The sequence below is a fragment of the Pan troglodytes genome, chromosome 7 (genome assembly GCF_028858775.2).
Source record: "Pan troglodytes isolate AG18354 chromosome 7, NHGRI_mPanTro3-v2.0_pri, whole genome shotgun sequence".
NCBI classification, from domain to species: domain Eukaryota; kingdom Metazoa; phylum Chordata; class Mammalia; order Primates; family Hominidae; genus Pan; species Pan troglodytes.
In genome coordinates this window covers 148,995,672-149,020,291 of record NC_072405.2, presented here as the reverse complement: position 1 = coordinate 149,020,291, position 24,620 = coordinate 148,995,672, and the positions used below count along the sequence as shown (strand labels likewise).

The 24,620-nt window shown below is 46.3% G+C and overlaps 1 protein-coding gene across 2 annotated transcripts in view; it reads left to right on the top strand.

Annotated features, from left to right (window-relative positions):
• The window catches only part of COL22A1 (collagen type XXII alpha 1 chain), a 326,455-nt gene that overhangs the window by 148,781 nt on the left and 153,054 nt on the right, over positions 1-24,620 (top strand). For both annotated transcript variants that reach the window (XM_003311931.6, XM_063817403.1), the window contains 6 exons: positions 4,445-4,498; positions 6,609-6,653; positions 11,069-11,113; positions 11,387-11,416; positions 11,688-11,741; positions 15,403-15,456. In XM_003311931.6, coding sequence (XP_003311979.3) covers positions 4,445-4,498; positions 6,609-6,653; positions 11,069-11,113; positions 11,387-11,416; positions 11,688-11,741; positions 15,403-15,456 — 282 coding nt within the window. The remainder of the gene's footprint in view (positions 1-4,444; positions 4,499-6,608; positions 6,654-11,068; positions 11,114-11,386; positions 11,417-11,687; positions 11,742-15,402; positions 15,457-24,620) is intronic.

Genomic DNA, 24,620 nt, shown 5'->3' with positions numbered 1-24,620 from the left:
GCGTTTGTGTAGCCAGTGCAGTGCTAGCAAAGCTGGCAAACCCAATCAACAGCAGCGAGTCTGAGTGGAGGGCCTGCAGGGGGACATGGTTCCACTGCCTGTCCCAGATGTTGTGGCGGGCATTTCAGCTTGAGACCGCACTCTGAATGCCACATCTTCTGTCTCTCTCCCTGTCCCTGACTGTGTGTGTCTCTCAAACTCTCTCTTCTGTCCTGTCTTTCTCGGTCTCTCTGTGTCTGTCTCTGTCTGCGCCTGTCTTAACTGTCCCTCTGCTTCTCTGTGTCTCTTTATCTCTCTCCTGTCTATCTGTCTTCTGTCTTTTTCTGTCTCTCTCTCCGTCTCTCACATCTCTTTGTCTTTGTTTTTCTGTTACTGAGTCTCTCTCTCTGTGTCTCTGTATCTGTCTCTGTCTCTCTCTGTCTCCATCTGTCTCTCCCCCACCCCCACTCTTCTCTTTCTCACTTATTTCCTTCCCTCATGTATCCTCTCTCCTTCCTCTCGCCCCTGCTAATGTTCCCACCCATCCATCAGGCCCGCAGCCGCGTCCACCTCGCTCCTCTGTCACATGCCGGCCAGCAGTGCAGACTGCTGCCCCCAGGTCCAGCCAGGCCCTCTCTGTGCACCTGCAGCTGTCCTAAGCTGCAGTCAGAGGAACTCTTGGCTCCAGACTCCACTCATCTTGGTGTGCAAGTGCAGGGAAGTAAGAAACAGGGACTTGGGCAACAGGCACACTTGGCCTTGCTCTGAGGTCTCTGGGAGAGTCAGGTTCCAGGGTGATTGTCAGGTCCACGTCTATGCCAAATGTCACACTCGGATTTAGGGTCCAGCCCTTGCTGAGGTCTGAGGGGAGTGGGTGGATGAGCAGATGGCTGAAAGAACACTCAGGGGGCCATAGGGCAGGTGAAATGTGGTTCTACTCAGCAGCTGTCTCATCAGCAGCTCACTCACACTAGCTCTCTTACACTGTTCTCCCATCAGCAGCTTACTCTCACACTGTCTGCTCGGTCTCGGCTGCTTAGCCTGGTGGCTCCTCTCTGCTGAGAGGACACACAGCTGTGCAGCCGGCTCTCCCTGCCTTCAGGGTCAGCAGCTTTACTCTTTCTCTCTCTGGGCACAAGGAAGCTGAGCTGTGTCCTGCCTCCCCGCACCCCCCCCCACCGTCTGCAAGACAGACAGCTTTGGCTCTCTCTCTTTCTCTGGGCGTGACCACACCTGCACAGTGTCAACAGGGCAATTATACCTTTTACAGACAATAGTGGCCTAGGGCCAAGGGATGGCCTTCCCATGTTGTGGCTCCATAGCTGTGTTTCCATTATACATGGAATTGTGCGCCTGTGTTCCAAACTCACTGAGTCACTCAGGCCCAGATGTCCGCCTCAGCCTATTCCTTGACCAAAGCACAGCCATGTTCCTTACAGTGATCTTTAGTAGGATGGCCTGTCACAAGGAAGTGCACTCAGGACTGGAAATCAGGAGACCTCGATTTGAGTCCTGGTACCACCCCTAAGTTTCTATGTGCCTTTGGACCAGGTGCACCCTAGGGCTCCCAGTTTCCTCATCTAGAGGTAGAGGGTGAGAGTCCATGGGCCCAAAGACCCTTGTCCACTCACCAGCCTGGGCCCCGCAGTCCCTCCAGGGACTCTGCTCCGACCCTCCCCCTCCAAGGCAGTAGAAAGAGACCAAGGATGAAAGGACAGGAGGGCCGGTTCTGGCGCCAGTGCCAGCACACCCAGCTGGGGTGAAGTGGCTTCACCTCCTCCGGCCTCAGTTTCCTCATTTCTTGTTGGTGCTTGGGCCTGCCAACCTTGCCACGTTTGGAGGAGAGGATATAGTGACAGATGTGGAATCACTTGGCAGAGACGAAACCCAGGCAGCTCCACTCACCATTCGCCCCAAGTGTCACGTGATGCAAAGACTTTTTATTTTTATTACTTTTATTTTGTTTTGAGACAGAGTCTCACTCTGTCGCCCAGGCTGGAGTGCAGTGGCACGATCTCGGCTCACTGCAACCTCCGCCTCCCGGGTTCACGCCATTCTCCTGCCTCCTGAGTAGCAGGGACTACAGGTGCCCACCACCATGCCTGTCTAATTTTTTTGTATTTTTCAGTAGAGATGGGGTTTCACCATGTTGGCCAGGGTGGTCTTGAACTCCTGACCTCAGGTGATTTGCCTGCCTCAGCCTCCCAAAGTGCTGGGATTACAGGCATGAGCCACTGGGAAAGCCTTTTTAAAAGATTAGTGTATAATTGTGATTGAAAATACATGTGTACATCAATGTTCTGGAATTTTAAAATAATTTCTGAAAGATAGAAAACATGCAGGATTCAGTTTATGTAGAAGCAAGGCCAGGGGCCTGCAAACCAAACCGCAGAGCCCAGAGAGGGTTGGGACACCCCTACGTTCACATCAGTGGGTATGGGGAATGGGGGGACCCTGGGGCAGGCGTCAGTGATTCACTGGTTTCCTGCACTTGGAGACGCAGAGTCAGGCAGCCCCTGCCCCATTCCCTGCCTATCCTGGGCAGTAGGAAGCCTCAGTATTTGTTTCCAGATGAAAGGAGAGACCCACTCCGCAGGTAGCCAGCAAGCCCGGGGAGGGATAGGAGCAGCCACACAAGGAAGAAAACCTTCCTCTGCATCCCACCCGCGGGAGGTTCCCCCTGCCCTGCCATCCCCAGAGGGAGCGGCAGTGAATAGAATCAGTGTCCACTGGTGGGCGGGCACCCACAGCGAGCACAGCAGCCATGAGCTGAAAACCAAGAACCTGCAACCCCGGGAAGAAAAACAACATCCTGAAAGAGAGGAACCAACCTCAAATGGAAAAAGCAGCAAAGAAATCACGACTTGGGAAATGAGGTTATAAAGAAATAGAAGGAGAGTTCAACATAATTTGTATATATAATCTTCCAGTCATTCAGTAAATGTCAGCGGGGCCCACACTGAGGCTCCGGGAACGCAAGAACGAAGAGTGAACGCACCTCCTGTCCTCATGTGACTGGGGAGGTGCGTGTACAGGGATAATAGATGAAAATTGAATTAAAGGAGATGAGGGAGAAGAAAATGAGACCATGCTGCAGCCGAAGAGAGCCTCTCATTTAGATGAAAAGGTCAGGAGGGGACACTGAATCTGAGCCCCGAAGGGTGCAGGGGAGGCAGCGGAGGGAATAGGAGGCAGGGAAGGCAGAAGCCGGAACAAAGTGGCTGTGTCTGAGGAGCCTGATGAAGCCGCAGCTGCTGGGGTGCAGGTGGGAGACTGTTCAGATGAGCCTGAACCCACCATTTGGAGTGTCTGCCCCACGGAGTTCTTGCAGCCCACCTGGAAGAAGGACCCCCACTGGGAACACCAGGCCTGAGTTAGCCCAGGACTTGAACACACCAGCACCTGGGAGTTGGCTCAAGAAAACCAGGGCACAGTTAGGGGAAGACGATGGCACTGACTCACTACCTATCCTCAGCAGGAAGGTTTTCAGTGGACTTGCTCATAGGGATCTTTTTCTTTTTCTTTTTTTTTTTTTTTTGGAGACAGAGTCTCACTCTGTCGCCCGGGCTGGAGAGCAGTGGCATTATCTCAACTTGCTGCAGCCACTGTCTCCTGGGTACAAGCCATTCTCGTGCCTCAGCCTCCCAAGTAGTTGGGACTACAGGCACACGCCACCACACCTGGCTAATTTTTGTATTTTTGGTAGAGATGGGGTTTCACCATGTTGGCCAGGCTGGTCTATAACTCTTGACTTCAGGTGATTCACCCGCCTCAGCCCCGCAAAGTGCTGGGATGACAGGCGTGAGCCACGCGCCTGGCCTTTTGTTTTCTTTTTTTTGGGAGTCATAGCTATCTTTTGAGGAAGGGGTTATTATCATTCCCAGGGTAATCAAAACACTCGCAGAGAGGTGAAGTGACTGCCCAAGATCCCACAGCTAGTAAGACAGTCAGCCAGCTCCGTCTGAATGTAAACAGATGAATGCGCAGATGGTGGCTTACCGCTAGCCAGCAGTTCACTCTGACGTCTATGTTGAGTGCTGGGGATGTGGTGCATGTTCACACGTGTTTACGGGACAAATGAATGATGCGTAAAATACACCTACAATTTTATGAACTGCATTACAGACCCCACTCTCCCATGGCTTTGTTTGACCCCCATGAAGAACTGTGAGATGAAGAGACTGTGTGGCTCACAGAAGGCACATGGCCATCTCTTGGCCACAGATTTGAAAAGTGAAAAGCAGAGAGATGACTCTAGTTGTTCTGACTCTTGACCTATGTTCCTTGTCCTCCAAGACACATCCTGTCTAGGGCTGGTGTGTGTGTGTGTGTGTGTGTGTGCACACGTGCGTTTGGCACCTTTTCCCCATCCTCCTTGTCCATGACGGTCACTGTGGGGATGTGTGCTGGGCTGCTGCCTGTGGTCACTAACCTCTTTATTTCTCCATTTGCCTTCTTTTGCCAGGGAGAGCGAGGCCTGGATGGAATCCCCGGGAAGCCTGGGGACACAGGACAGCAGGTAGGTGGGTGCTGGCGCTGTTGGGCTAGGTTTCATCAGCGGTCAGAGGATGGGAATGACCAGACCCCACATAAAGCTCCACAGAGCCTCAGCACCTGGGCCTCCTCCTTGCTCAGCTGGAGGCTGCAGGAGGCTTAGGACCAGACCCCGGCTGTGTGGCTGTAGGTTGACTCTGCGAACCCCAGAGCTGGAGGGATCCCACTTGAAATCCATTTTACATCAGGTAAGGTGGTGCGTTATAATAATGTAAAGGCCTCTGACCACGCGCACGTTTTCAAGGTGATGTGTGTAAGCAGCGCTCATTGCCATCTTGTCCCCAGAGGGAAAGATTCAAGACAGCCCCAGTGCTCCTCAGTACAAAGCTAGTTAAATAAATCAGGAGGCATCGACACAGAGAGTGCTATGAGGCTGAGGACATTCATGAAGAAACTCTGGATGCAAGACATGTGGTTCAGTGGAAAATAAAGAAAAGTGTTGGGAATGGTGTGGGGGAAAATGCATCTGGTGACTTACAAAGACCGTCGCTAGAAGAATAAATAAGACAATGATAACCTTGCTGCTTCGTTGCCCCCAGAAGGGGACTTTAAATGTTTATGCACTTCAGTTTTGAACCATGTATTCCAAAAGTATCATCTATTCCAAAAGAAACTACATTTACATATTTAAATTTAAAAATTAAAATGAAATAAAACCTAAAATCATACATTCATATTAAAGCCAATTAGTAAAATGCTATGTTGCATAGCGTAATTTAACATATGCGTCAATTAATATATTTATTTATATAAAAATGAAATCATAGATAAAATATATATGTTAATTATATTAAATGTCAATGAATTACAATAAATATTCTAATATACTATATTAATATAAATTAAACTTATAGTTCATTCCATCTCCCACAAATATCTGGATTTGTATTTATTGTCAGGTAACACATTGGAATCATACTTTTTATATCTTGCTTTTCTTCCCTCAACATTGTATCATAAACATGGAACCACTTAAAAAAATATTCACCAAAGGCCTGACTCAAATGACCAGTTAATGGTCTATGGTATGAATGTAGCACGATTTATTGACTTGCTTAAAAATATCCATCGTGCGCTGCCTGGTTGCCAGGCCTGGCTCTCGTCACTGGAAATACCCGCTTGGTGATGGCAAAGAGGGAAAGGAATCCTTCCCATGGATGAGTGTGCAAAAAACAATAACCCAGCACACAGACCTAGTGCTGGTGGTGTGGGCTGGCCGGCGAGGGTCTCAGGGTGCAGGGGAAGCCAGGCAGTGGGGTTACAGATCTTTGCTGTTCAGAGTACAGAGGAAGTGAGGGTGCTTTGCATGCATCCTTGAATGCATGCCTATGTCCTTAGGATCTTTTCCTATACAAAGCACTCTGTCCATGGATGGAGATTGATTGTGCAGCTGCCCTCCAGGCCCTCCTTGGGGTCTGTGAGGACGCTGGCTGAGGACTACCCTGTGCTCTGTGCTGTGGCTCCCGGGCTGCTCCCACGCCCTGCTCCTGCAGGAGCTGGGGAAGCTCAGGCGTTCTCTTGGCTGCTGGTGGAAAGCTTCCCAGCAGGGACATTGAAGACCAGGAGGGACAAGTCTTCAGCATCCCCTGCACCAGCCTTCTGGGACTTTGATTTCCCTGTGGCCCTAACTAATCCTGGCCAGAGTCTGGGCGGCTCTTCCCTCTTCCCTGGTGCCTCACCAGTCCTCAGCTCTAAGGATTTCCTTCAACTCCACCAGACTCCACCTTCTATGCTCCCTGGGCCGGGGCAGGTCCTGGTTATGTGCTGCTTCTTCCTCTTGCCCAGGCCCTCATATCCCTAAGGAAGGGGGCCTTTGTTTTCTCAGAATGTGTTATCCATGCTGCAGAACCAGCGCAACTGCAGATGAGAAAGCATGGAGATAGGGAGCTTAGGTTAGTTGAGGAAGAACTTTCTAGCAATAAGCACAGTCCAGAAAGTCAGGTCTAAAGGGACTTTGGCTTCTGAAGAAAAGTCTAGCCACAGTGGGCAGCTGTCTTTCAACCTCTTTCTCCCCAACACCCCGCCACTGTATCCCTAGTGCCCATCATAATCTGCCTTTTCTTTCTTTCCTCCAGGGCAGGCCCGGCCCTTCTGGTGTGGCAGGACCCCAGGGAGAAAAGGTGAGCAAGCCTGGGGCTGTCGAGGGCTCTGTGCCCTGGGCAGGCAGGTGCGGGGACTGCCCGCCTTGGCAAACCAGGCTCAGGGAAGGGGCCTGGGTGGCAACTCTGGGAACAAAGCACACACAAAGGGTGGTGGCTGGGGCATCAGGAACTCACATAAGACATTTCTGGCTATCATATTGAATTGTTTTTCTACTTTTAGGAATAAACATACATTTGAAAAGCAAAGAAAGTTCTGTTATATAATATTTATATAAAGTTCTGTTATATAATATTTAGATGTATTAAAATGTAAAAAAGCATTATAATGCTTTTTGGAATAAGGAAGGCTATAAATAAATATTAAAAAATCTTACAAAAACTTTTTCCTTTTCTCTTCCTCTTCTTTTCTCCTTCTCTACTACATTTTGCAATTTTTAAAAATCAGAATCAGAATCCTGAAAATGCCCTAGGTGTTTAAAAAACAAAATAAGGGTTGTATCTTACTATATTGGTCATCTATTTTAGAATATCTTCCAGGTTTAATGAAGTAAATTTGCTGCTAAGAATGTCTGCATCTCAGATGCAACAGCGGCAGGTAGACATTCTTTGCAAAATGTGAAGGGCCTACAAAAATGTCCATGAAAATAGCCTTCCTAAGCATTGAGGGTCACGAAGAAGGAAAAAGAGAAGGTGTGATGTTGTATTCTGGATTGGCGTAGGAGGGGTGACGAGACATAGCCTGAGCTCAAGAGGATGACATTCTTCCGGGTTCCTAGACAGGCCCTTAGGAAGGCATCAGACATGGGGTTGGAGAATAACTGGGGAGAGAGAAGGGGCTGAGACGGGAGACATCCAGCTCAGCTCAGACGGCTGAGACCCGATGAGCATCGCTTCTTCTCAGAGCGGCTCACTGCAGAGTTCAGGTGAAGGTCGTTGTCTGACTCAGACTGGTTTCCAGCATATGCTCTAAATATGGGAGAAGGCTGCTCCAACTCCTTATGGAAGCAGACAAGGTATCTGTTATAAATAAATAAATAGTACAGGCTGACACAGACCTCAGCTTAGGATGGGGGCTGGAGAAAGTTAATGTCTTCCAAACTCGCTCACTCGGGCTTCAGTGCTAGCCGAGTTCATTATTCTCTCTCCTTCTAAGTATTTTTAGAGTTGAGATGTATATTGTTATATTATCCAGGTGTCAGGATTTTAATATATTCTTGCAGTTCCTTGACAGGGGATGCTAAGTCCTAAAATAAGCAGTTTATTTCAAGTCACAAAGAGGGAATGAGCCTTGAAGTCTGGATCTAGGTGATGACTCTATTTCTTGCTGCCGCCTATGTGTGTGTGTGTGTGTGTGTGTGTGTATGTGTTATAAGTTTCAACCTTCCACCTTATTTAGAGATTGGGTTTGGCCCTTCATATTTGGGGAACTGCTGAGTTATTATTTCTTATTATGATAAATGCAGCAGAAATGGGAGGAGAAGGTCAAGGACCGTGGCATGATTTTGGGGTTTTCATTAAAATAATTAAGAAACCAGTGAAGCTCAGGTGATATGATGCCTCTCATCTCATTCTGAGATCACATCCTTGAGACAAATCTTAGATGCTACACAATTTGGGAAAGTCACTGGAACTGCAGAGACGCTCTTTTTAAACTGCTTCATTTTACAGATAATAGACCGAAGTCTAGACAATTACAGTTTCTTGCCCAAGCCCCAAAGTGAATCTGATTATTGACCAAGGCCTATCATATTATCTGCCTGTCCATTCGATGATTTACTGCAGATCTAAATATCAGGGGATGCATTTTTATGCCCTTTTAATGATTTTACTGGATTGGGTCTATGGTTGCACTAGTTACCTACCGCTGTGTAATAAATCATCCTGAAACTTAGTAGTTGGAAACAATCATGTATGATCTCACACGATTCTGAGGGCAGGAATCTGGGAATGGCATGGCTGGATTGTTCTGCTTCACGATCTCTCCTGAGAGGCAGACAAGCTGTCAGTGGGGACACATTAATAGTTATCTCAAGGGTCCACTGGTGCTGGAGAATCTACTTCCAGGCTCACTCATGTCGTCACCGGTAGGCCCGAGTTTCTTGACAGCTGTTGGCCAGAGATGTTTACTTCCCTTTTACATGGGCTTCTCCATGGTACTGTGCACAGAAAGGGAAATTGCTCCCCAAAAGTGAGCAGTGACTGGTTCAAGGTTGGGGGAAAGGAGGGAGTCTGAGGTGGAAGCCACAGTCATTTTTATCACCGAATCTTGGAAGTCACCTCCCAGCACGTCTGCTGTTTCTGTTAGTCACATAGAGGAACGGGGATGGTGTGGGAAGTCCCCACACAGGGTTGCATGCAGGAAGCAGGGACTACGGGGGACCATCGTGGAGACAGGCCACCACAGTGGCCACAACTGATCTTTACAAAAATGTGTCACCCATATTGTGGGAAGAAATTGATTCTAGGAAAGACTTTTGTTCCTATTATGTACTAGACTTCTGACCTTGGACAAGTTACTCAGTGTATCTGTGCCCCAGTTTCCTCATCTTTAAGACAGGAAAGATAGTATCATAGGGAACGAGAGTGAATCCATGTCCAGTCCCTGAAGAAAAGCCTGGAAGGCAGAGTCTCTCCAATAACTGGTAGCTGTATACACACAGTTGTTAGGGATGGATACGAGGGTCTTAGTTTTCCTACCAAATTTGTTGGAACATTGGCCCTTATATGGTGAGTTGAGAGTAATTAAAACATGTGTTGATTAATTGATTTCATAACTGTTATTGGAAACTCACTTTTTGTGGTGTAATAATAATATTATGAGAAATACAACAATGAAACCAACAGAAGGGAATGTGACAGTGACACAAAGTAGTCATAAAAAAGACATGATTTTGAACCTCAAAAGATTCATTATTCAGCCGTTCTCTCTTCCTCCACACACACATACACACACACATAGTATAGCTCAGAATGTCTTCTAACAATCCTGTATTACCAAGATATGAATAAGGTTTGTGGGAGTCTAGGGGAAATCTGACTCTGTTTGGAGGAGTTGAAGGATGTTCGTGAAGAAGTGACTTGATATCCGCGCTGGGATCTGAGTGTATGGAGATCTTCACGCGCTCATGTCCTGGAAGTGCCTGCAGGGGCTATAGAGTGGTGAATGCAGTGTGTGTGCAAGCACATGTGTGTGAGAATATGTGCTCATGTGTGTGCACGTGTGTGCAGGGGTACTGGCAGCATGGAGAGAATAAAACAGAATAGAGAAGCGTTTCTGAGGCAGGACTCGATTTCTCTGTGTGAAAAACAGGAAGGTACAATGAAGAAAACTGGCACTCAAGGTTTTTGACATAAAACATGATGGATCGGGATTTTTAGAAAAACACTTGATGCTGTGAAAAGTGAGGTGATTTTTCCAGGTCTCGGGCAGGGCTGGGAGACAGGGCATTGGAAGATACATTGTGAATGTATCCATTTTGGTCTCAGAGGAAACATTTCCTGTCCGTAGAATAGAATCCCCAAGGCAGTGAGCGTGTGTCTTGAGCCATTCACTCTTCCCCCTTAGCCTTAAGACCTAATAGATGCCTTCAGCTTTAATTGGTGATTCATTTATTCATTTACTAGCTTCATTAACAACAGGTTTTGAATGTTTCCCATGCTCCCTGAGCTAAGCTGTAGGTAAAAGGAAAAGTTATGTCCCTACGTCACGTGTGGAAACATTGACTATATGTATTTTCCTTGCTTTAGCCATAAGGCACCATAGAAATAATACTAAAGATTTTTCTGTGATCAAAATTGATAAATATGCTTCATTTAGGACCAAGTTGTAGCGCACATGCTGGAACATCCGGTCAGGCCACAGCCGTCATAGCCCAGGGGACCTGGAGGCCAAGGAGGAGGAGGCAGGAGACAAGCCTTGTGTATAAAGTGACTTAATGAAAATGGATGAGAAGCAGTGCCACATTTTTAGTTACTTATTTGATAAATACTAATTGAATGCTGACTGTGTGCGGAGCTATGAACCTGGCATAAGAGACCTGCCAAAATATATCGTCACAGCTCTCACGGTGCAAAGACAGTGGCTGGCGCAGGCAGGGGCTCAATGAGGCTGCTCTCAAGCCGCAGAGGCTGGTGAGGGCCATGAGGTGTTCATGGAACATGACCCAAATCTAGGCACTAGATTGGATGTGCACAAAATAGAAAATAAGACTCCTGCCCGCAAGAAGCCTATGATCTGAGGCAGAGATGAGGATCAGAACCCGAACTTTGAGAATATCACAAGACAGCAGGCTCGGGCAAGACGAAGATATGTGTGGTGGTGCACAGGGAGGGGTGTGGTCCCCTGGGCCCGCAAGAATAAGCCTCAGAGGGATGGGGCTGCCGCAGAAGGTGGCACCAGTAACTATGCTGAAATGTTTGTTGTTTCTGTGCAGGGTGACGTGGGACCTGCGGGGCCACCTGGTGTACCAGGCTCGGTGGTGAGTCAGCAGTGGTTGGAAACATGGATGCAGGCGCTGGTGGGATTGGGTGGTTGGATGAGTCTTCACCTCTAAGAATAAGGCAACGCTCTTCCAAGGACATGAGTTGGATAGAAGGCTTTCAACACTAAAAATGGGGCAGAATCAGAGAAAAGTCAGGAGGCACGACATGACAGCATGGCCTGTGAATGAATGGCCTTAGTGCAGCTGAGAGAGGTTGACTGTGGTTGCGGAAATGCCAGCACCTTTGCTAATGCTTGCTTTGTCTCTCAGGTGCAGCAAGAGGGCTTGAAAGGGGAACAGGTAAGAGGCACACGCGTCCTCTTCTCATGGGGATTTAGGTCACAGCAGAAACAGAAAAGCCACAACCATGATCTCAGGCTGAACTCAGATGGAGCCTTTCAGACTTCAGTTGCCTTTCTGCCAGAAATGCAAATACCCACTCCCATACCTCTGCTCCCTATCGAGAACTTGGAAAGTAAACTTTGAGTCAGGAAAGGGCCATGGGTGATGGTGGGCCTGATCATATGGGGGAAAAGTCATGACTAAACATCTGTTTGGCTTGTGTTACCAGGGAGCTCCAGGACCCAGAGGTCACCAAGGCCCCCCCGGTCCTCCAGGAGCTCCGGTAAGTTGTCCCTCTCCTGCGCAGGGTTTGCTCTGCACACTTCTCTTACCAATGGGTTTGGAAGATCATAGTCATTCCCGGCACTGAGCATGGCATTATCTCAAGCACCTTCACATCACCTGAGTGGGTTGTGCTGTTGTGGTCACGTCTCACGTAGGAAAAACTGAGCCTGGAAGAGGTGGGATAACTCTCTCCATATCAGGCAGTTGCCATGTGAGGAACGGGATTGAAGTGTGGGCACCCTGCCTTCAGAGCCCCCAGTCCCCAACAGGCCACGATGGGGGTTTCTTGGGATTCAGTTTGATGTTTTATTTTCCTTTCAGATGAAGTAGAATAAAAACATTGCACACTTACATGCCGACTGAATCACTTCCAACGCACTCACTTTTCCCATGTTTCTGGTCAGTTCTGACTTTGCAGTGGCCTGGGACATTTCAGCCTCTGGTTTCTCCCTCTGCTAAGAATTTAATGATATGTAAATCACCAGTTGGGAAGCGGCCATCCAAAGGGCCCTTGTGATCATCTTATGATGTGAGTTCAGATATCGAGAATAATTAGTAAGAATACAGTACCCTCCACAGGGCCCTGCTTTAAAGTTGCTTCTTCTGGCAATGTGCTGCTGTTGCTTTCAAGTTACTGTATTTTATTGAAAGGAATAAAATAACTGACTTATAAATGAACATAGATCAGATTTATTTTAAGCTATTGAGGCCCACTCTTTATGAGGATATATTTATATGTTCTTGCTGGGGTAAAACTAGAAGAAACTTAAGGGATGTTTAATTCTAGGAAAATTAGAACAATTTTATATCAAAGATTTTGGATCAGAAAATCTAACTTATGTCTCTGTGACCTCTCCAGATTCGGTTTCCAGAGCTGCCCACAATTGTTGTAACTGTTGAGAGATTTAAACTAGATAATGCAGAGAATGCAGTGTGTTCCAATATTTACCTTTCTATGCATACATACATGTATATTTCAGATCTATTATTGGCAAGTATTGAAGGTCTATACTATATATGTTTTCTTGTGCAAATATATGCATATTAAGTCTGCAAGGGTGAAGATGTTATTTTTCATCTTTTACCAATGAAAACATTAGTGCAGAGACATTGAGTGGTTTGCACAAAGTCACATAGCTCTTGAGAAGCAGAACTGAACTTGAACCTAGATCTGACTGTGCAGCCTCTGCTGTTTTCACCACGGAGTATACAATCCTTCCTCTGAGCTCCGTAAAGGGGAATTACTTTACTTCATGGTCCCCATTACAGAAGAAGAAGCTAAAGATAGCTAGCTGTGCTTAATCATGAGGCAAACTTCTTGGCCTCTTCCTGAGATGAAAATATACGGGTAGTCCTCACCCTTTACCTAGATTTTGTTACAGTAAATGAGGGAGGGAGAGAAGGAAGAAACCTCAAATGTTTGTGACCACCTACCTTATATCAAGCAAAATACTAAGGCTGAAGATATAGGGATGAAATAACACATGAGGCACCCTCAGAGTCTGAAGAAGCAGCTATGTGAAAAAAGAAATAACTGCAAGTAAACATTTGCAATTTCTAGATGATGAATTGGAATCCCCTGCCCATACCATTTCTAGGGTCCATTAGACAGGACATGCGGATGGTCTTGAATCTACCTACTTTCAAAATTCAGGATATCTTAGCCTGATGCCCCACGGGGTTCCCCGTGGTTCTGAAGATGTCTTCTAGCCTAGACAGAATGGGATTTAGTACAATACATGATGTTAGTGATAAGATTCCCTTCGGAGTGTTCAAAAAGCAAACAGCCTAACTAAAGGCCTTATTAAGAGAAGAACAGTAATGAGAGGCCCAAGACTATAAGATTCTTCAGTCGAGGACCAACATCTCTCCCGTCTCTCAATCCACAGGGTTTATCACATGGTGGGAACTTAACACACGCTTGTAGAGCTAGCCCTGCGGCAGGTGTTCAAGAGGGCTACTAAAGTGAACCAGACTGCAGCATGAGCTACAGAAATAGGGTCATGGAAGGTACTTGGGATTAGGAACCAGAGCACCTGATTTCATGGCCCAATTTGTCCACCAAGTAATTTTGTGGCTTTGGTGACATTGCTTAATCTCCGATCCTCATTCGATTCACCCCTAACTTGGAAATCTACCACAGCAGCATCTTCTCCTATGTAAACATACTACGAGGTTAAATGAGCTGCTCTCTGAGGCAGAGCGCCATGGAGCCTGACTGAGCCCAATGCTGATATCAACTGTCACTTCTCTCTGCTTTTGAATCCGCAGCAGCACCTAGCTCGGGGCCTTCTGCAGAGCAGTTACTTTCTAAATATTCATTGGGTTGAATTGAATTGAGAAGCTGGCTTCAGTGACTTCTGTCGAGAATGGAAAATTTTGAGTTTGTGTTCAGCAATCCCAGAGAGAGGAAAATATATCCCATTCTCGAAATGGAAACAGTGTTCAGCATTCTGCATCCAAATGCTGGCATCTTTCATCCATTCCCTAAGATGAAACAGGCTTTGATAGTTTTACCAATGTCTCGTGGAGTCACTAAAGGGCCAGAGATGAAGGGCCAGAGATGTAGATCAATGCCAGCCATTTCTTGACGCTTAAAAATCTCATGCCTTTAGGGCCTTCTCTTTCTGTGTGTCCTGAGCTCAACAGAATCTCCTTGTTAGGAAGAGAGATCCACACCTTTAATTACTGCAGTTTGTCCATTGATTTATTCATTTACATGGCGTTATTAAGAGAAAGGACCTTTGATGTAAATGCAGCTTGGTCACGTACAGTTACGCAAAATTTAGCAGCAGTAGCTATTAGTATGATAATTATGAAAATAATATTTATCGAAGATGTGGAAATTGAAATGCAGAGAGGGCATTTCTGGCCAAATTCACCCAGAAGTGGTGATAGAGTCACAGCTTAAGCTTAGGGTTTCAGTTTCCCACTCACATGGTATGCCTCATTCTGTGGTATAAATCAGGGTGCTGTCAGGGGACCTGGGTGCTGTGCCCCAGCTTTAGAACCCATTCATAACTGCTCAGTAGGTGGTTGTATCATCCCCACTTCAGAGATGAGATAACCGAGGTTTAACGGCACCAAGGGACTTGCCTGAGCTCATGAGGCAGAATCGAGGCAGGACGAGGGGGCAGGATTCGAATGAGGTCAGTATGACCCCTCCCTGCACCAGTGTTCCTTGGTTAATAGATATTGATCTTTCCTAGGCAGTTCCATTCATTTGTCCAGACTATTATGTTTTGCATATCACTGTTGCCTGAGAGTCAGATAGTCTATGCCAGTTCTTTCTGAGCCAGCAGGCTGCAGGGAAAGGGCACTGGGCTTAGAATCAAAGACACTTAGGTTCCAGACAATTCGCTTCTGTGTGCTTTGTGCAAACCACTAAAGCAAGCTGTTGGATGCTTACAGTACTCAGTATAAAGTACGAACTAGGTTTCTTACATCCTGACTGCTCAACATACTTAATCAGATCTGATAGACGTACATGTTTTAAAGTGTTATAGGTTTGAGAGAATGGGACCTCCGAATTTCCCCATCAGAATGGGATGGTATTACACTATTCAATGAGGGTGAGATTCTAAAGCCTAAGCTATGCCATTGAGCCCTGCATTTACCATTATGTTTCTCTCTCTTTTTCCTTTTTCTCCCTCCTAAAGGGTCCAATAGGCCCAGAAGGCAGGGATGGACCTCCTGGTTTGCAAGGTCTCCGAGTAAGTAAACTCTCTTTTCTTTGTGATTCCTCAGCTCACCCACACTGGTCCCCATTTTATAATGCCATGCAGAGAAGATAGACAGTGTCAGTTTCAGGGACTTGAAATGAATATTGGAAGTAGAATGAAGGGTTGGATTCAGTTCATCAAACATGGTTGAGGTTCTACTATGTGTTCTGCCTTGAGTTGGGCTTCAGGGACATGGAGATCAGTCTGTTGTCTGCCAGGAGTCATATATAGAGAGACATGAATCCATTGGGTGATCACAGCCCCAGAGCGGGGAAGCCCAGTGCTGAGGGTGTACAGAGAAGAGGCAACTGAGTGCATCTAATATATCCATGCCATTATTGAATATGATATCTCATGGTATTTAATTAATTTAATTAAGCACCTGTTTTCCTATCTAGATTGTGCACATTATTGGATATGATACCTCATGGTATTTAATTAATTTAATTAAGCACCTGTTTTCCTATCTAGATTGTGCACACCATAAGGGTATAATTTGCCAGTACGTTCAGCTCTTGAAACAATGCCATAGTTTCTGAGGAGGGCTGCAGAAGCCTGCTTGGGTTGTACCCCTATCCCCTCCGATGCTCCCACAGCAAACTGGACTGAAAGCCAGACTCAACTCTGTGTCCCCAGTTCCCAGCAAGGTACCTGGCACAGGGCAGGAAGTCAGGTCACATTTGTTGAACTGTAACCCTTAAGCTTGTACCGCCTTTTACTAGTTCACGTGGTTAACAATCTGAGGGCCACAGGCATCCACAGATGGGGCAGGTAGCTCCAGGGACCAGTGAGCTTCCTGCCTCTGGAGGTTTACACCACTGATGGGTGGGTAGGAATGGAGTCCTGGCATCTGGGAGAGGCAGCCCTCATTCCACGTATGGCCTCTCTTAGCCTGCACAATCTGTAGCTCAGTGACGTGGATAGTGCCATATATTTTGCTGTGGATTGACTTTGTCTAAGGGGGTTGCCTCCCCATCACACTTCACATCCTCAGTTCTGAAAGGGGGTGGCCTGCTCTTCTCATTCAGCGCCGACTCTGACCTGTGCTTACCCACTGGTTAACTTCGATCTTTGGTTTTCAAAGAACTGTGCCTCCTATAACCCTTTTGAATTCTCAAAATTCTACAAATAATTTATTTTAAGGCTAGGTGAGATGGGGAAAGGCATCAGGAAGGTGCTCTGGGTAAGAGAGATTGTATTAGTCTGTTCTCACACTGCTGATAAACACATACCCGAGACTGGGCAATTTACAAAAGGAAGAGGTTTAATGGACTTACAGTTCCACATGGCTGGGGAGGTCCCACAATCATGGCAGAAGGCAAGGAGGAGCAAGTTACGTCTTACATGGGTGGCAGCAGGCAAAGAGGGAGCTTGTGTAGGGAAACTCCTGTTTTTAAAACCATCAGCTCTTCTGAGGCTCATTTACTATCATGAGAACAGCATGGGAAAGACCTTCCCCCATAATTCAATCACCTCCCACCAGGTTCCTCCCACAGTGTGTGGGAACTGTGGGAGTTACAATTCAAGATGAGATTTGGGTGGGGACACAGCCAAACTGTATCAGAGATTCACTCGCCCCCACTTCCCATTCAGCATCCCCACCCCTGGCTCAGTTTCCCTGTCAGTCAAGTGAGGCAGTCAGGTGGGTCAAAGCCAGGTGTCTCCCTCCTCCGTAGAGTGGAAGGATCCTGGACTTCAGAACAAGATGCACCTGGGATTGAAGTGCTGCTCCACTTCTCAGCAGCTGTGTGACCCTTGCAAGTTACCTGGTCTCTCCAGGCTGGTTTACTTCTTGCTACAGTGGGGAAGGTGTCACCATCAGCTGTGTTGTTAGGAGAAAAAATGCTCAGTAAGGGACTTGGCCCTGGTTGGGCAGCATGATGTGACAGCTGACATGGCTGTCATTCTCTCAGCATGCTCCCGCACATGCTCCTGCACAGTCTTAAGAGAAAACAACAATCTTTGTACATTTATGTAATTAATGTGTATGTGAAGCTTTTTTCATTTTGCATCGAACTTGGGCAATTGTTATTTTTCCAAAGTAGAGTTAGATGATGGGTGGAACTGTTTATATAAAGATGACTGTGAAGGTTTTTAAAATCTACATCTTTATCTAATTTACTCTTGTTAAGGCAAGGAGGGAACATCTTGCCCAGAGCTCACTCATCAGGCTCATACCTTCTGTATTAGTTCATTTTCATGCTGCTGATAAAGACATACCCAAGACTGTGTAATTTATAAAGGAAAAGAGAGTTAATGGACTCACAGTTCCATGGGGCTGGGGAGGCCTCACAATCATAGCCAAAGGTGAATGGACTCACAGTTTTATGTGTCTGGGGAGGTCTCACAATCATGGTAGAAGGTGAAAGACATGCCTTACATGGCAGCAGGCAAGGAGAGAATGAGAACCAAGTGAAAGGGGTTTCCCTTGTAAAACCATGAAATCTTGTGAGACTTATTCACTACCACAAGAATAGTGTGGGGGAAACTGCCCCCATGATTCAATGATCTCCCACCAGGTCCCTCTCACAACACGTGGGAATTATGGGAGTCAAGATGAGATTTGGGTGGGGACACAGCCAAACCATATCACCTTCTTAGATACAACTTCTTTAAACCTGCTGGATGTGCTTCCCAGGGTGACTGTTGTCATCTTCAGACACACTTTTTACCCTTCTGAGCAATACCAGCCACCCATGCAATGGTGCTTGGCCTGATCTGAGCTTAACACAACCCACAGGCCTTGGAAATTGGGCAATGCACTTGGTCTGGAGATTTGAGGAATAAAACAAGGAGATCCAGAGAAGCAAACAGGGTGAAGGGTTGGGGTGCAGTGATGATGGGCAGGGATAGGATATGGTGTTTATTGAGCTCCAATTACATGGCAGCTCCCATAACAGCCCTGCCATCCCCACTTCTGCAGATGAAGGACAGGCTCTGATACAGCACAGCCACCAGTGGCCCCTCAGGGATTCGCACGTGGGGCTGTGCGTCCCCAAAGTCTGACTTCTCATTTTCTCCCTTCTTTCTTTCCATGTGTCAGTCTGTCAGAAAGCTCATGTTGACTTCTTGTGATGCACAGACACTCTGCTAAATGCTTTGGGATTTTCTGAAAACATTAAGGTCTCAGCTACCAGGAGCTCACAGGTCAGCTAAGGAGCTCAGTGCATATAAACAGATGACCTCAATGGAGACTGAGGAAGACTACACATGTTCAGAGGATAGAGGGAGATCTCAGCTTGAGGGAGGCCACTGAGAGGAGCCGGGGGGCTGGAAACGGGCACATGCAAGGGAAAAGGTGATGTTTGAGGTGGCCTTGCAGGAGTGAGTGAGTTTTCCATGGGAGTCAATGGGAGCATTGAAATCAGTGTTTTGGATATGGGAAGTGCCCCCTTGAGAAGGCATCCTGCCTCTGCACACTTGCTTGTGCCCATCAGCTTTGACCTGGACTTCTTCCTCTTCAGTTTGGAAACTCATTGGTGTGGTTAAAATAGCTGCAGACATGGCTTCTAGTTCAGGCTCTGCTGGCATCTTATTGGGGACTCTCAACCAGTCTCTCTTTTCTTCCTCTTGTGTTCCCTTTTCCAATTTTTTTCCTATTTTTCTTTTACTTGCTTTTATTCCCTCCTGCCCCTTTTCTTCTCACCTTTCCTTCCACAAATTCATCCATTCAACAAACATTTCTTCTTCTGTATCTACTGGGTACCAGGCATTGTTGTAGGCAAGTGAGTAGTTCAGGAAGAAGGAAGCTCCTGCCTTCATGCTGTTTATATTCTGGCAGGCCGGGGGAAAGAGATGAAATAGCATGTAAGCAGGTGATGCAGGAAGGCCCCATGAAGACAATTTTCCTTGAACAGGCTCTCCAGAGGTGAGGACATTGGCCAAACTGATAGCTGGGGAAGAGGCTGACAGGCAGAGGTCCTGGGGCAGGCGCAGGTGTGGAGTGGTGGAGCCCAGAGGTCCATGTGGCTGGACCCAGCAAGGGGCCTGGCAGGAGACGAGCTTCCTTTCAGGCCTTGTGGGTCATTATAAGGACTTTGGCTTTTACTGCGAGTAACCAATGGAGCTTTTCCATGTTTTCAAAAAATGTTTTATGATGAAAAACAAGTTTATGATGAAAAAAATGTTTTATGATGAAAGATCATACACAAAAGTAGAAAGGACAGTAAAATGAACCTTCATATACCCTAAATGCACTCAACATTTATGAGTTATTGAAAAACTTCTTTTCTATATACCAACACTCCTACCCACCACTGAATTCACTGAAAGCAAGTCCTAAAATCATCACATCATGTTGTTTCTAAATATTTCAGTATGTTGTCTCCAAAAGAGAAGGAATTTTAAGAGACACAGAACCATAATACCATTATTTTACCTAAATCTATGAACACTGCTTCTTGAAGCTGCATCAAATAATGTCAGGTTCCAGATGGGCCTATCTCATACATTTCTGGTCGTGGTTGCTCATTCTGGGGTTTTGAGGGTCGCAGTGGCAGGGCCCGGGTTGCACCCTAAACACATTCATGTGTCTTATTGCATTGAGAACAGACTGCAGGAAGGAGGCCAGTTAGAAGGCTCCCACGGTGATCCACTGAGAAAAGGCAGGGGCTGGGCAAAGCACAGGGCTTCTGAGCACCCATCCTGGTTCAGGTCGGATGCCAGGTGGAGGGCATGCTGAGGAAAGGGCAGAAGTCATGCTCTGAAAGTCCCAGCGTCTAGCAGAGGAGAGTCAACTAAGAGTGACAAGGCAGGATGGTGGGAGCATTAGCACAGGGTGCAGAGCAACACAGAGGATGGCTCCCCGCTTGTCTTGCTTCCTCTAGTGAATCAAGGATGATGAGCAAGTGGGTTTTGGGGGGCCCATGGCCTTTCAGTCATCAAAGGTGATTCCCTGATTCAGGTTGTGTTCTGTCCTTTGGATATTGCTAGCTCAGTGCCTGCATCTATGGAGAAAAAGGGAGTAGAAACAAATTGTAATGTTGTGGGCTTGGAAGCAGCTTCCTGTTCAGTCGCTCTCTAGCTGAGTCAGGAAAATGCGAGACAAAATGACTTATTCAAAAAATTATCTCTCTCCTTCCCTTGCCATGACCTGTCATTTCCTCCTCATCAACTTCAATTGAAACATCACTCAGAAGAGCTCCTGGGCATCACTGCACATGCTCAGGCTGTGCAAGGGAAGAGACGAGGCTGACGGCTGACAGCAAGCTGGAACCTGGGCATGGAGAGACAGACACTAAACACGGGTTGGGGGGCAACAGAACCCAGGCCCTTTATTTTAGAGATTAGCAACAGGCAGACAGGATAATCCTCGGCAAAGTAAATGCATTCATTTTGGACAAAGCTGGTATTTTTCCACATTGACATGGTAAAAGGGAGAATTGAGAGCGAGGCACGCTCCACGCCATCCCCGGAGCTGCAGGAGATGCCCGCCCACCTGCCCGCCCGCCTGCCTGCCTGCCTGCTGGAGGGCGGTAGCAGTCACCAGGCAGAGAGATAGGGAAGGACTGCATTTCTCTTTCCAAGGCTTTAATTTCCTGCCTGTTGTCTGAGCTGGGCATTAAGGAGGTTGATCAGGGAGCACTGTCACCTAGTTGAAATGAGAGATGCTGCAGTTGCGTCTGAATCCTGAATGCTTTGGCGGAAGAACCAGCCTGGCTCAAGGCCACTGCAGCAGTGGGACCTTTCAGAGCTTCCAGGAGGCTCACTTTTCCAATAAAAAAATTGTCATGCCCGAATCATCCACCTCAAAATGGCTGTCACTGTTAGTCTCACACCATCCCATTTTAATTTTCTGCAGATTTAGCTGATATTTTTCTTATTTGAGAATTTGTTTTTGTTTTCTTTAATAGAATGTAAGACTATGAGAGGAAGGACTTTTTCTTATTTATTTTTATAACCACAGTAATGAGAAGAGTACCTCACACCTGTAAAACACATATTTTATGGACACATAACATAGTTATAAATACAATACAAATATGCCTATAAAATATGCATAAATAGATAATGGCATTAATTAAATAGGTAATGACATTAATATAATCTCATACAGTTAAGAAACATAAGTGAATGATTAGAAGAGGACAAGATTCAGAACTGGGTGCCTGGTCACCTGGGTTCTCACCTTCCACAGGGGATGCCTCATTTTGGAGAAGAGAATGTGGTCCCTTCTTACACCCTGCCTTGCTCTGTAGCACTGAGTCTCAGCTGAAATCGCCTAGACATCATCTTTCATCTTCTCTGGAAGATTTAAAAAAAAGAAAAGAAAAGTTGGTAAAAAAAAAAATTGTATATTGTGACACATTTCAACAAAATGTAAAATTTGGAATGTCTATAGAAGCATTGTGGCAGCAGGGATCTTTGAGACTCACAGTGAGACATATATCCAGAAACGTGAATGACCTTCTCAAGGTCACTTAGATCTTGGTCATTGCTCTTCCCACAGCGAGTGACCTCTTTGGTTCATCTGATCATTTTCTCAGTATCTTCTGGTTTCTCTTCCCTGTCATCAATAGATGAAGACTGGAGAGGTGATCTTATCCAGCAAGATGTCCCCTCTTACAAAGACGGCAGTGCTCCCCACCCATCTCACTGTGTTCTTGACTGTCATTTACTTTAAGAACGCATTTTAAAAATGGAATCTCTCTTTATAGATGTATAGCTAGGAGAAGGGAGAAAGGAAATAACATTGATTGAATAGTCACTGCATAGCAGGCACTTCCCTAGGGAACTGTTTGCACCCATGATTCTCATTTAATTCCCACAAGGACTCTCTGAGGTATGGCGGCTTTAATCCCATTCTACTAATTAGGATTCTAAGACTTAAAGGTATACATCAAATTACTGAGTGTCACCCAGGCTGTAGGTAGTGAGGGTACTTATACCTGGGGCATGAGATCTGCCTGGCTCCGAATTCTCCACCCTCTTTGCTTCAATATTGTGAGTATGAGTGTGTGTGTGTGTGTGTGTGTGTTGTGTGTGTGTGTGTATCCATGTGCATGTCAGAATTCTAACATGGAAGTTAACTGTCCTTGCTGTGCATGCTTTGAATAGATCTAGGACCCTCAATACCTGACCATACCTGTCCGATAGGATGCACTGGGCACACATCAACTTAATCCCTGGCTTTCGCTTGGAACCAAGGGTCTCATTATTGTTGCAGGTTATCTGGCCCACCAGCTCTGATTTCTAGTAGATTTGAGGAAGGACACATGGCCAGTCTTTTCTTGCAGTGGCAGCCTAGGTTGAATTCGTTTTCCTTTTTCATTCTAAAATCTTTTTCCTGGCTTTTCCTGCTCTACCAGGTGGTAACAGTGTTGTTTGGATCCTAGGCTACTGTTTGATTCATTTCATGGCATGAAGCCAGGGTTTATATCAGGACACCCTGGGTTTTCCCTGCGCACCTGGTTTCAGCTCTAACCAGTAGAAAATAATCATGTTTGACATTCTGAGGCCTGGAGAACAGGAACTGAGCAGAAGACCATACGGCACATATTAGAATCAGTTGCACAAGCAATCCTTTTATCTGTTAATGGCCCCTCAGATGACTGTGTTAACTCATCCTGGCTGGGAGAGAATTGCTGTTCTGAATTTATAGGCTTCCTTCCTCTCCATGGGCAGACAGGCAACCTTGGAAATACCAGTTCTGCTCAGCATCTTGGCATTCAGAATGGCTTGAAAAATCTGCCCTCTTGATAAATTACAAACACTTAATCCAGATATTGTGCTGGGTAGCAATTTAAAAGAGAAGAAAAGAAAAATGACAAGAAACAGGCCTATCGTTAGTAAAACAGCTCTTTATTGCTACAAAATTTATTTTTTCTAGCACTTCTCAAATCTCTGAAACCAGTTATGGGACAAAACTGCAGAGATTACATAGCCACTGCTACATCTACCTTTACTAGAGTTGCCACTATCACCACTGCCACCAATAATGTTAGCATCATCACCATCACCATCACCACGATCACCACCATCACTATCACCATCATTACCACCAAAACCATCAACTCTACCATCACCATCATGATCACTACCACCAGCACCATCAACTCCACCATCACAATCACTACTACCATCATCAACTCTACCATCATCATCACCATCAACTCCACCATCACCATCACAATCACTACTACCATCATCAACTCTACCATCACAATCACTACTACCATCATCATCAACTCTACCATCACAATCACTACTACCATCATCATCAACTCCACCATCACCATCACCATCAACTCCACCATCACCATTGCAATCACTACCACCATCACCATCAACTCCACCATCACAATCACTACTACCATCATCATCAACTCTACCGTCATCATCACCAACTCCACCATCACCATCGTGATCACTACCACCATCACCATGAACTCCACCATCACCATCACAATCACTACCACCATCACCCTCATCAACTCCACCATCACCATCAACTCCACCATCATCATCACTATCACTACCACCATCACCCTCATCAGCTCCACCATCACAATCACTACTACCATCATCATCAACTCTACCATCACCATCAACTCCACCATCACCATCACAATCACTACCACCATCATCATCAACTTCACCATCACCATCAACTCCACCATCACCATCACAATCACTACCACCATCATCATCAACTCTACCATCATCATCACCATCAACTCCACCATCACCATCACGATCACTAGCACCATCACCATCAACTCCACCATCACCATCATGATCACTACCACCATCACCATCAACTCCACCATCACCATCACTACTATCGTCACCATCACCACCATCATCACCATCACCATCAACTCCACCATCACCATCACGATCGCTACTACCGTCATCAACTTTACCATCACCATCACCATCAACTCCACCATCATCACAATCACTACCACCATCACCAACAACTCCACCATCACCATCACCATGGCTACTATCATCACCATCACCACCATCATCACCATCACCATCAACTCTACCATCACCATCACCATCAACTCCACCATCACCATCACTATCAACTCTACCATCACCATCACCATCACTACTATCATCACCATCACCATCATCACCATCACCATCACTATCATCACCATCACCACTATCATCACCATCACCACCATCACCACCATCATCACCAT